Here is a 13,778-nt window from a genome sequence, read left to right as displayed (position 1 = left end):
TATTATTATTATTATTATTGTTAATATTATTATAACATAATGTCTGTAGTCTTAATTAGTCTAGGTCATCATATTAAGTGATGTGTTCGATATCAATTCAAAGGATGAAAATAAATGTAAGTAATCCTAGTAAGTACTCATAAATCTGATCCATAAGGTGAAATTTGCATAGTTGTATATAATATAGTCACTGTTTTACAACTCAGCCTATTCGGCATTATCTTTTAATAAAATTTCGGATAATCCGAACATGTCCTCACCTCCAAGGAAAAAACCAGAAAAAGGGAGAGAAGAGGAAGGAAAAAAAATAGTATTTGAACTGAAACTTAATCTATTTAACGCTACGGTATTTAGAAGATCAAAATTTATAATATACATTACTACTTACTTTATTACTAGAAAATGAATTAGTACTTCTTTTCTATACTATTATGATAGTCCGCTTCTTCTGACGAAGAGTAGATAATCTTAATGAAGCAGCACTGTCCCTCCAACGATTCATAAACTTTGAAACTGAAGAAAGTTACGGACAGTGAAGAGCGGGAAGGGGATAAGGTGTGGTTTTCCTGCTTGCATTCCTGTCCCCCCTTTAATCTGTAATTTCGATAATCCAAACAGGCCCAGTCCTAATTAGTTCCGATTATCAAGATACTGCTACTGCTAATAATAATAATAATAATAATAATAATAATAATAATAATAATAATAACAGCTATAACAACGTGTAAAATGTCACATCTCTTTGAAAATTACAGTATCCAAAATAAGGATGAGTATAAATTAGAATATTGTAAAAAAATGTGCGCAACATTTATGTGTAACAAAAATATTGTCATTAAGAAATTAACTAACTTAGGGTCTTGGAACACCTTGTCAGAGTCTTTGCTGCAGAGGAATTGAGTGTCATCCAGTCTCCAGTAGCGTCTGATGGCTTCCCATTTATCCTTGAAGTCGTCCACGATATAAAGTATCTTGACACGGGGGTTGATTGCCAGCCCACTTAGGTGAATGGTGCCTGCAACCAATGCAGCAGCACAAATGAACAAATATTTAGTGTCATATTTTCTCGAGAGTGAAATGCATATCAAATAAATTATTTCAGAATTACTGTACTTACGTAACTTGAATAGGATGTTAGGAATGAAATTCGATATTTTTAAATACTGTGTGACATTTTCCTCAACACTGGTGCAAACATTATGTTGGCTAGTTTGAAAAATCAGTAATAAAATCGAATTGGGTCAAAGATTGGCTCCTTAAGTGAAATTCCTTTTCGCACTTGGCACTATTTAATGAAGTCTGCATATAATATCCGATCCAAATAATTAAGGCCATCAGAACCATAGTGAAATGTTCTGAGATAAAACTTAAAGTTGGGAGATAACATACCTTCAGTTCACGTAGTAAGCTTCTTGCCCAACATAATGCAATAAGTGATGCATTTTTTCTAAATTTGTTACTTAGATCACTGTGGTTTTAACAGCCTCAATTTATCAATTATTTTCGAATGATTAGCAGTATTCATGATGAACTGGTTAATGTGACACACTTAAAACTAATGAGGAAGAATACAGTGATTATAAAAGCTAAATCAGATGAAAAACAGGTGGTAGTTACTCTTCATTTGGACATATTTATACAAGTTCCCTATTTGTAAGTCACCCCGATATCTGTCTGCTGTTTATTTCTATTGACAGTAGGAGAGTTATGCTAGTAAAGGGACAATGTGGTAAGCAGTGAATCCTACTTCGCAAGACTATATAGGCCAGGCTATTACTTGACTCCAATGAGTCGTGTTGTAAGTCGTCAGTCTCTGTAGTTACATTATATCGTATGGTACAATATGGTTTGCTACAATGTAAAACAGTACCGATATGTATTTATTTATGACTGTTCTGTGAAGCATAAAATCTATAAAAAGTGTACAAGGAAGTTTATTGACTGCAATAAGAGAAGTTTTCGGTGTAATAACATCTTAAAACAGAGGAATATGGCCAGTGAAATCGCATGATTTAAATCCGTGCGATTTTTTTTATCTGTAGGGAACACTGAAGGGAAAAGTGTATGAAAATAATAAGATTAGAATTAAAAGACACTTTGTAGTCTACGATGGCTAGGATTACACTAGTTGAATCTCAAACAGTGCCCAGAACTTAATCAAGAGGTGTCAATTGTGTCTGGATTGTGATAAAGGGCAATTTCAGACTCTTGTGTAAAGGTAAGAGTGGAGTGAAATTATTAAATGAATTTTCTATTGATCATACACCATCATTCAATGGTTTCCGCTCACAGAAGCTGCTTACTTACTTTCTGCTGAATGTTCCATCGGCATATGACTATAGCGGGCGACTTAAAAATAGGGGGCCATAATATAGAGTATATTATAGTCTATATACCATACTTGAAAGTTTGGTGTTTCAATTGTCAAGAGTTCTTTTCTGTAGCTCTTACGTAATGAATTTATTATTTTTTTTCACCCTGTAATATCTTAGCATTCAAAATATTCTCCTAAATTACAGACAATTCTTCACATACATTTGACCTTTTCTGTTCAATCCACGTAATCTTTGGAATAACAATTCCATAAAAAAAAAAGTGGCCTCGATAGCACAAGAAGATACTTGCTATTTTGCTTTATCGAGATTGAAAAGTAATGTTATATAGCAATGATGTAATTTAAAAGCAAATAGCAGCGCCTTAAAGAGCTAGTAGAACATCTCGATAAATGTTATTTCATTAGTAGGCCTATGTTTCTACATTTACAGCACCAATTCTCATATGTGCTGAAAATTCACAAATCTTAATTATGGACATAATATTTATTTAACATAGAATGACGACAAACATAAATCATTATTCGAAATTAGTCCATTATTTTCCATGATATTTTGTTGTCTTTCCGTCAGTAGTTGAATATGAAGGCAATATGATTATTTGGTTTCGGACGGAAAGAAATTTTTCAATGCTGGTACTGTACTGCACCCTACAGACCTTATAAAAATCATTTAAGTACAATCCACGCAGAAAATGAATCCTTGACAGGTACAGTGTCTGGGCTAAAAGATGACTGCAGTAAAATTAATGTGCCTTCTCTCAATTCTTGAATCTTGGTTTGTGTCAAAAAGAACAGGCTGAAACGTTGTCGTGCTGGTAAGAAATGGCTTTTGGTTGACTATGGATGGTTAACGATTACGAAAACATCATACTCTACGGTATATATGATCTAATTCGTTGCTTCGATCTAATTATTAATCCTACACTACTACAGTCAGTAACAGTCAAGTTATTGAATAATAATAATAATAATAATAATAATAATAATAATAATATTAATATTAATATTAATATTAATAAATTTTATGAAGTTCATCATACAAACAAATCCCTACGTATTTTGTCCAACAATGAGCTTAATGTACAGTATATTATGTACTTCATTTATCTAGGATTAGGATATTAAATGACAGGAATGTAACTTACAGTAGCCTATGTATCAACTTTTGCTGTGACTGATGATGAAGCCAATGAATAGCTACAAGTATAAAGGTTTGGACAACCCTTACACTGTTCGTACAGTATACAGTAGCTAGGATAGGAGTGGAGGTCGGGGGTTGGAATGGAATTTACAGGAGAGGGGCACTATGACCCAGCACTGCGATCTGTTACGATCTGTTGCGCTAACCTTCAAGCTAGGCGCATTTCCAAAACCACACCGGCTGACTTCACTAAGGTTCGCTGTGTATCCAGGTTTCGAGTAGGCAACCCCACTCATTCCTAGGTCACCCGACGCACAGTGTGTAATTTCAAGACAGATGCTTACATCTGGTAGGGATCACTCATAAAAGCGAAAGTTGATTTCTCCGATAAGATGATTTACGCTACAGAGACAGGTGCGCAGTTTGTGTTTGAATGATGCAAAGTGAGGAAGTTAATATAATATTTTTCTCTAATACACAGTGTGGATATATACTATAAGAAGGTATGTACTTATAAATAAACTAATTCTTTTGCTAAAAATTATCTTATTTTCTAGAATAAGTGTCTGAATAAACGTGTGCAGAGAGTCGAAGTTCTACCTTATTACATTATTTTGAGTTGAATTTTAAAAGGTGAAGCCCTCTATTACCTCGATAAAATTTTGTAGAGATATTAATTAATTATGCTTTTCTGAGATAGACGTCGTGGTTTTATCTGCAAATAGGCGCATACAGAATATCTATTAATTATTTTCAGACACCTTGCGCTCCGTAACCTGGAGAGCTGTTTTCGAGGTGTGGAGCAAGAGTGAGGGGAAAGAGAAATTCTCAAAAATAGAATTAAATATTTTGGTCTCAAGGATTGCTCTGAAGACATTTGACTGTCAATAAAGAAATGAATTAGATTTCTATGTTCGAAAATTCGATTATGGTGGGAAAAATAGCAGAAATGAGAAACATTTCTTAAAATAGGATGCGCTATGTTTGAACCAAGATGCAAAATCTGAGAATGAAATATAAAATGCTTTGTCATCTACTACAAGACAATTTCAATTTGAGTCTGCCAGTACAAGCATCCGAGGACGTCCGCGTAAACTTTTAGGAGAACTGAGCGAAAGATCAAAACGGAGAAAAAGTAGTCCACTTTTTCAAGAAAGGTTGCCAGAAGAAAAGATTTCTGCTGCCCAAATGAGTTTCAGAGCTTCTGGGGAAAAGAGATGCGAGAGAGAGTTTTCACTTGCATCACTTCAACGCAGGGGCGGCTTTTGGGGCAGTGCCAGTGTGCCATGGCACCACCAATGAAAGAAACAAAAAATAAGACCCTAAAAAATAGTTGTAATAATTTATTTCTACGTATTTTATTCCAATTTCATTTGAACGAGCGCGCGCACAGATCGGGACGCACTCTTGCAGTGTTTTTTCGAACGTTGGAGCCAGTTCTCTGTGGCACCGGGTAAGCCCATATAACACTGTACAAAAGGCTACTGGTTTAGTTCATATGCGGTTCTTATGGCGGAGACTGAGCCGAGTTCAATTTGACTCAGTAGTTAAAATTCCGCCCGCTAGAGCGCAGTAATCCAGAAATTCCGCTAGATGGCAGGGTTTGTTGGAAAAGTTTGGCAGGAAACCGTTGTCTCAAGAGCAGACTTACACGAAAAGTTCGGCGCCAAATCTTAATGCAATGTTACCAATTCAAAACTAATGCACACAACTTGGATTTGAAAGTACAAATTACTATTCATTTAACTGTATCGAATGCAGAGAAAGTCAGTCATGGTTATTTTTAGAAAGACAACTACGTATTTCCTCATATTATGTAACACTATTAGTTAATTTAGTGTGATATTTGTTTTATTTCGCGGCAAGTAAATATCGTTACACTGTTGCTAGTATTGATGATTTTGTTAACGATATATGAGATTTATGCAGGACATGAACATGTGTTATTCAAGCTGCTGCCTTGGATTCATCGGTCTGTTTAAGTGAAGTGTAAACGTTTTCATTTATTGTCTGTATCACCGTTCATTTCGTGTGTTTTTGCCAGTAACTTTACGAGTTCTAAAAGTTATTTATATTTTCCATTTCTTTCCTTAATTCTAGAAGATTAAATATGTGATACTTTCGAGGAGACAATCAAAATTTTGAAATTGTTAATTACAATGCCCATCTCCACTTCTGAAGCTGAGCGATGCTTTTCTATGCTGAAAAGAATAACCACATTATTTCTTAGAAACACTATGAAGGAAGAAAGATTGAGTGCTTTAGGAATGTTATCGTGCGAAAAATCTTTCGTATGCAAGATTGAAGGTTTCAATGCAAAAGTGATAGACTTGTTTGCCAACAAAAAGGAACGACGAATGGATTTCCAGTACCGTTCTTTTTAATCCAGATGCAGATGTCTCTCTCTCGGCGTTGGATTGGCACTTTGGTGAGTACATTGCTTGAAATTTAAAGATGTTAGTGATTAGTTAAATTTCTCTCTTAACATTCAAATGATAAATTTTATATAAGCATATTTTTAAGTTAGAAAAGCGTTTATTGCTGTTTTTGGTTTCATATAGGCCTACTAGTTGCATTATTAACTGCACACCTGGTAAAATAGCCCGCTTAATTAATTTGTTTTATTTAACATAATGTAAACATGAGCTGTGATTATCACCTTTCACTTGGTGATTTGCGTGCAACCTTCTTACATTTTTGGCACCACCACCAGAATGTCTCACCGGCCGCCACTGCTTCAACGTGAGACAAAAAACCGTGAAATTGATTTTGCAGGAACTACTAACAATGTCACCTAATAGGGATCTCGCTTTGATTACTGATTTACAGTTGACCGCTAATCAATATAAAAATTAACGGAAAATTCAAAATCTTGTAATAGTTAATTTATATCCACCGTATTATTTAGTGCGAAAAATTAAAGATAGGATAGGTTCAGGTAGGAAAGGAGACTACTTGTTGACATGCCAAAGCAAAACCGTTGCAATAAAAAAGATGAAAATACCGCAAGAAGATTTTTAGGGAGGTTTTCACTTCCGCATATATTACGAGAAGAGATAGAAATCTAATAAGTCGCCTACATAATACATAATATTAGAAACCTTTTCTTGCGGGTTTGCAATTGATAAACGGGCATTTGGCATGTATGCTAAGGAGGCAAGGGAATTATATTTATGAATATAAAATAATAATATTATATGCGTATAACCCTTCACAAACTTTAGCTCATGGACAGAAGGTCATAGAACACTATTATACGTACTGGTAAACTATCTGAGGAAGCCCAGTAAACGAGGAACAAAGCTGTACTAGTATTTGAAGTTTCCTTAGACTTTTCAGAGAAGTCTTCACAAAAAAGCATCAAGAAAAGACAAATACCGCACTTCTGCTTAGACTACTTGTTTCTTTGGACCCTTACATCACCAGCGTAAGGAAATTAAGGAGAGAAAAGCGCGGTCGATTTCAAGAGAAGTGCTGCAGTTATTCTCCGAGCCTCCATTACTCGGTGCTGACGAAGGAGAGGCTAGCAGAGAGGATACAGATTCTGCTGGGGATGCAACTGACTTCTAACGAGTATGATATGTAGCAATATTCCTTCGTCTTACTCTTTCAATATAAGGGCATTCCACTTTATGAACATTAATTTATTTTTTCACTCGAATCGAAAAATTTATAACAATATTGTTAATTTTATTTTTTGTAAAATTAGTTGCTATTTTTTTTTATTTTCATTGTTTAAAACTTACTCACTGTCAATAATTGAAGGTACATACCAAATTTTATGAAAATTGAGCGATTAGTTTCGAAAAATAATTTTTGGCCGGCTAGACTCTCTAAATTACACACTGTGCGGCGATCGGAGAATGCTGTGGAATGATGACGAAATTGAGAAATGTCGATGGAATGATGTAGATGCCTAATATGGGAAACAACGGAAAAACCCCGACTGCGACCTTGTGCGCCATAAGTGTCACTATGGATTTTTCAATGAAAAATTCCAGACCTGACCGGGACTCGAACCCGAGCCGCCAGGTCTGACCACTCAGCCATCGGAGAGGGAGGTCGGGTGTTTGTTTCGCTTAAGTGGAGGTATTGCTGCTCGAGTCCGCGCAAGGTGCGATGTCGCTTACGATACTGAATGAACTATACTAGTATTTGAAGTTCCCTTAGAACAGTTCTCAAGAACTTGGAAATCCGTGTTTCTATTAATACTAAGTCCTTAATGTCACGAGAACATGAAGCTGCTTTCTCGGCCATTGCAATTTCTATAAGGTAAGATCTTTAGGGTGCTATTCATAGACATTTCGCTAGCCCGGGCTACGAGCGTGCTAAACTAGCCCCGGCTATCGACTGGTCACTTGTACAGGATTCATATCATGTCATATCGCCAACTCTGGTTTATGAATACGAAAGAAGTTAGTTCGCTGATCGTCCACCGGAAGCCTGCGCTAAGAATGTCTATGAATACGGCCCCTAATGTCTAACAACTTTTTCTGTGTACAGTAGACGTCTCGTTTAGGCACAGCGAAAACGTAAACAAAGTGCAGGTAACGTGTGGGGGAGGACGAGCCGTACAATAAACACGAGGGAGTCCACACCTGTGGAGTAACGGTCAACGCGTCTGCCCGCGAAACCAGGTGGCCCGGGTTCGAATCCCGGTCGGGGCAAGTTACCTGGTTGAGGTTTTTCCGGGGTTTTCCCTCAACCCAATACGAGCAAATGCTGGGTAACTTTTGGTGCTGGACCCCGGACTCATTTCACCGGCATTATCACCTTCATATCATTCAGACGCTAAATAACCTAGATGATGATACAGCGTCGTAAAATAACCCAATAATAATAAAAAAAACACGAGGGATGCACAAGGTTTTAGTTACAACATTTATTTTGGAGCATTAATTGAAATTATATTTTCCAAAAACACACAAAATAAAAGAACACAAATCGCATAACGTTATCATATACATATTTTAACAAACAAGCAATTGTAACGTTCGAATAATTAAATATAACAAATCAAATTTTGTTACTCATATGATGTTGCTTTCAAGCAGCATTTTTTACGGTCATGAATTTCATTCTCTGTACGACTAACATAATATCACCGTCTTCTGTGGCCGAATTAACAAAACTACTGTACTGTAATAATGTTCAGGAAATAGTGTTGTCACCTCAGACCAATATACTGTAGTTTTGTTGAAACTGTTTCTTAAAAAGAACCGTTTATCCCATCTCTATCATTTACCTTTCTTTCCACCATAATCTGAACACACACTCTCGCCATGAAACAATAATAACAATACCATCTCATCACACCTCGTCATACTCATCCTCCTTCACAATAGCCCTGCCACGACTTTTGAATTCGCTACCTGCTAGAATCTGGGACTGCCAAAAGAAAATAATTTAATTCAGACACAAACTACTAGGCACTTGGTCAGCAATTGAGTCTCGTTCAGACATGGATTCTCGTAAATACTTCTACTATTTCAATATCCGGTAATTTCGTCACAATAGGATAAAGGTTGGTAATACTGTGATACAATATTGTGATAGTTCTTTTTGAGAATTTATTACAATTTTACTGAGCGAGAGGAAGATCGGTTTTTTTTGCGTCAACGTATTAAGGGAATGTTTGTGGACAAGTTGCTGCACAAAACCGGTCCTCCTCTGACTCAGTAAAATTATAATAAATTCTCAAGAAAAACTATCACAATATTATACTCGTATCACAGTATTACCAACTTTTACCCTATGATTAGTGTAATATATAGCTAGTCAGCGATGTATGCAATGGAGGGGGAAAGGAACTGGCCACCCTACCCCGTTATCTCCTGGCCTAGTTGCCTCATAAGTGGTGTCTTCTTGGTGTCACTTGTGAGGGGTCCAGACCTGTCTTCGGACAGTTGACTAAACAACCCTATAATTTTATTATTCTAGGTTTAATTTGTACTTCAGTAAAAAAAAATCTTTCTTTGTTCTTAACTTCTACAATAAATTGTCTAGCCTTTATTAATCTGGTAATCATTTCGTACGTTGATTTTTATTGTGATTAGAATTGTACATTTAATATTAATTGTAATTCTATTCTTCATATTGTAGTTGTAATCTCCTGGTAGAGGGGAAGAGAAGGCCTAATGATCTTATCTCTACCAGGTTAAATAACTACTACTGCTACTGCTACTACTAAAACCTGCGTTCATTTACCTCTTAGTGCTAAGCAGAGCTCACAGTCAGTTACAGTGTATGGTAGATGCGCAGGCAACTTCGCGTCCACGGTAGCAAATGTTCCAGCTTTAATGATTACCTAACATTCGCCTTACAGTTGGGAAAAACCTCGGGGGGGAAAATACAACGGGCGGGAATCGAGCCAACGCCTGAGCGCAGCTTGTTTGTTACATTGTATTATGTTATGTTGTTACGTTGCACTACGTTACTGTGCATTGCGTTGGGGTGTGTTATGTTATATCGTATGTTGTGTTGTATCGTGTTGTGTCACGTTATGTTATGGGCCCGCTCTACCCTGAATTTATAACTTGTGTTGGTCCAGGCAACACAGGAGTTCTCACCGGGTACTCAGGTTCCTCTGTTACATCCCAACAATTCTGAATCATCATCATCATCACCACCACCACCACCACCACCACAATTATCACTATCATTCATTGTCATTCATTACGAGTGTAATGCAATTCCACCTCCTGTGGTGCTCTCTGGATAGTCTCTGGCGAACTAAATTTGGACGTAACAATGAAATAGACGGCAAATTTTGCCCAGATTCAGTGACAGGGCCTTTTGTGTGCCCCAGTTTTATTTCCCTTCCAAATAAAACCATGCTACTGATTTTTATTGCCATCGGCCGGGCTTGAACCCGCGAACCTCGGATCCAGTAATAATAATAATAATAATAATAATAATAATAATAATAATAATAATAATAATAATAATAATACCTGCACGGCCCACTCCGAATAAGGCCAGAGTGATGACTTCAAGTTGTGAAGACACAAGCGCCACATCTTTCAAAAATCTGAAAGAAACAAAATTCAAATCACAAATTTATCTCACATTTTATACTTTGTTTGTTGGATGAATTTTAATATATTTTGTACTAGTACATTTAAGCCTACTATCCCGTGCCGAGAGAGCTGGCTCATGCGTTCCGCACGGGACTAGCATTCGGGAGGTCAGCGGTTCAAATCCCTGGGGCGACCAACCTGACTGTGGTTTTTCATAGTTACTTCCCCTCCTCTTTCCTGCAGAAAAAGAATTTAGATTTCGTGCCATATCATTCATCTTCATCATTTCGTTCCATTCCACAGGCATATTCAAGTTATGACGCATGTCTTCCCTTGCAGGAGGGGCATCCTCTCCGAAACAGTCTCTGGGTTCCAAGCCTTCCTCAGATATATATCTCTGCAAGGATTCATTCCTTAAGAGCACTTCCAAGGGCGCTTCGGCATCTTGGAAGGGCCGTCGGAATGGATCCTGTGCTGCTTGGTTACCTTGAAGGTATGAACTTAGGACGGAGGATGTATGGGGCTCATTGGATAAGGGTCTCATGCGGCCGGTGGGCTGGTACACCTCATCCTCATTTATCCCATAATTCGGGGTGCACAAAAGGCCTCAGTCTGGCCGACGTGTTGAAGGGTCGTCCCTAACCAGCCCCTAGCCACCGTTCTCTAACCCCTAATCCCTAATCCCTAGTATCTCGTAGGTGCACTTCTTAACAACTTGTTATGTTGCTAATGAAAATGCCGGTCTCTTGTGCAGGCTAGCGGGGAGATTAATGTACAGCTGTCAAAAAAAAAAGTGGCCGCACTCGTGAACAGCGAATATTTTCAAAGTCCACTTCGGGTCGCGGCGATGGTACACGATGCATGTGCTTGTACAAGCAGTTCCGGAACTATGAAAGTGTTCCATAACTGCTCCTCGCAGACCAGCGGTAGAGTGCTTGTTTAATGATTCAAAGGTTTTGGGTTCGCGCCTTCTTCAAGTTTTCATTTTATTTTTTAATCGTTCTTTAGCGATGTAAATGATATTCAAATTATCATTTATATCCAGTTATCGTTCTTGATGGATATCACGTTATTTATATTTTGTTATCGTTCTTTAGAGATATGAATAAAATTCAAGTCATCATTTGTATTCTGTTATCGTTTTATAACGATATGAATAATAATTATTACTATTGTAGCTACAGTATCTCCAATGGGGGTTAGCCCTATTTTACATATGTATGTTAGGGCTATAGTTTTATACACAAAAAAAGATAAGCATAAAGAGAGATGGAAAAGAAAATTAAATTACCTTACGCGATGTAAACAAAACATAAACAATCCGTAAATTAGGCATTGCGATTGCAAAACAAATATCAGTTATCAATTTGAAACATACAAAAACATTAACAACACACATACGTAACACTTCTATAACACAAATATGCAGCTTTCCGTACCATATATCATAAATTAATACACAATAGTCACACAAACACAATCAAATTATAATTACGACATTGCGACGACATCAAGCATCCCATAACTGACTCACATACATAACAAATCAAGCATCCGTTGCAACACATACACTTCAACATAGTAACCACACTTTTAAAAGTTACAAATTTGGCTCCAAGAAGAATAAATAGGACACTGTTACTAATTACTATTCTTCTACAATTTCTCAGGGGCGTATTTTGCGGGCTACCGGCGGTAGCCCAAGGAAATTACAAAAGAAAAAGTTTATAATATAACATAATGTAATAATTTTGTATTATTAGTTTTACCATAGTAATTAAAATTAAAGTAATTGTTAGATATATTTTGTGTAATAATAGGGTCAGCGGTAGCCCAAACCCTTTAACCAGTATACGCCACTGCAATTTCTTAAATACATCTGTAATAAATCTGTGAAATTCCGATATGAATAATATTCACGTTTTTTATATTGTTATCGTCCTTTAGCGATATAAATAATATTCAAGTTATCATTTATATTGTTTTCCTTCATTAGCATTATAAAATAATATTCAAGTTATTTGTATTGTTATTGTTCTTTCGCAATATCAATAATCTGTATTTTATGTAGGTAATTATTATAACACAAATAAACATCTTTCTTTGTAAAATAGGTTATTTTATTTAGATAATTAAATACGTATTATATAATATCTTATATTAATTAAACAAACCGATATTTATCATTTATATTGTGTTATCGTTCTTTAGTGATACTGTATAAATAATATTCAAGTTATTTATATTGTAATCGTTCTTTAGCGATATAAATAACATACATTTAATATTAGGTTTGAAAAAATCCAGTTGCATAATACTGCTATTAGTTTTTCTTTTTGTATTATTACATTATACTATCTTGAACCACAATAAAATGAAAAGGAGTAACGAGGAATTGAACCTGAGACGTTGACATCTAAATTCCGACGTTCGTCCGCTGAGCTACGAGAGCAAAAGTGTGGAAACATTTTCGGAAAAATTGGCCCAATCACACTCTAAGATTTTCTGATGATTCGTAGAAGCTAGTCCAGGATGCGGGGGGCAAGGGCTAATTGAGATTTCCCGATCTCTGATAGGGTCAAACATCCTGATAGAATTAATATTTAACCCTTGCCGTGACTTTCGGTGAAGTCCGGAGGGCCCAATTAGTCAAATCCACTCTCCTCATCTCCACGCTTGGGCCCCCTGGAATTTAATAAGATGCGAAAGAGATAGTGGTGTGCGGAAAGCAACGGGATATTACCGCATTTAGGCCTATCCTTCCCAAGAAAAACTGCAAACATGAACAAAGGAAGCTTTAAATAGAAGAAGAAGGATCTTCTGCGGACCTCTGGAAAAAGAACTAAGGAAGAGACTAGTGAAGTGCTTTGTGTGGAGTATGGCATTGTATGGGGAAGGAACATGGACATTACGACGAAATGAAGAGAAACGAATTGAAGCATTTGAAATGTGGATGTGGAGAAGAACGGTGCGTGTGAAGTGGACAGATAGAATAAGAAATAAAATTGTGTTTGAAAGAGTGAGTGAAGAAAGAATGATGCTGAAACTGATTAGAAAGATAAAAAGTAAGTGGTTGGGTCTCTGGTTGAAAATAAAAAAAACGACATTAGGATATGTGGATCATATGCGGAGACTAAGAGGAAGGCAGAAAATAGGAAAGATTGGAGATTGCTGGGTTTGCAATGAAAGACCTGCCCATGGACAGAACACTTATGTATGTATGTTCAGAATGTCTGGAATATCGTGTCTAAAAACAGTCGCTATTTGCAAAGACTAGTCAATT

The 13,778-nt window shown here is 36.6% G+C and overlaps 1 protein-coding gene across 1 annotated transcript in view; it reads right to left on the bottom strand.

The window, feature by feature from the left end:
• The window catches only part of LOC138711937 (myo-inositol 2-dehydrogenase-like), a 64,022-nt gene that overhangs the window by 40,389 nt on the left and 9,855 nt on the right, over positions 1–13,778 (bottom strand). Inside the window, exons 2-3 of the mRNA XM_069843236.1 lie at positions 10,430–10,506; positions 853–1,015 (exon numbers count right to left, since the gene is read on the bottom strand). Coding sequence (XP_069699337.1) covers positions 853–1,015; positions 10,430–10,506 — 240 coding nt within the window. The remainder of the gene's footprint in view (positions 1–852; positions 1,016–10,429; positions 10,507–13,778) is intronic.

Source organism: Periplaneta americana, chromosome 13 (genome assembly GCF_040183065.1).
Source record: "Periplaneta americana isolate PAMFEO1 chromosome 13, P.americana_PAMFEO1_priV1, whole genome shotgun sequence".
Taxonomy (NCBI): Eukaryota; Metazoa; Arthropoda; class Insecta; order Blattodea; family Blattidae; genus Periplaneta; species Periplaneta americana.
This window is presented reverse-complemented; position numbering and strand designations above follow the sequence as displayed.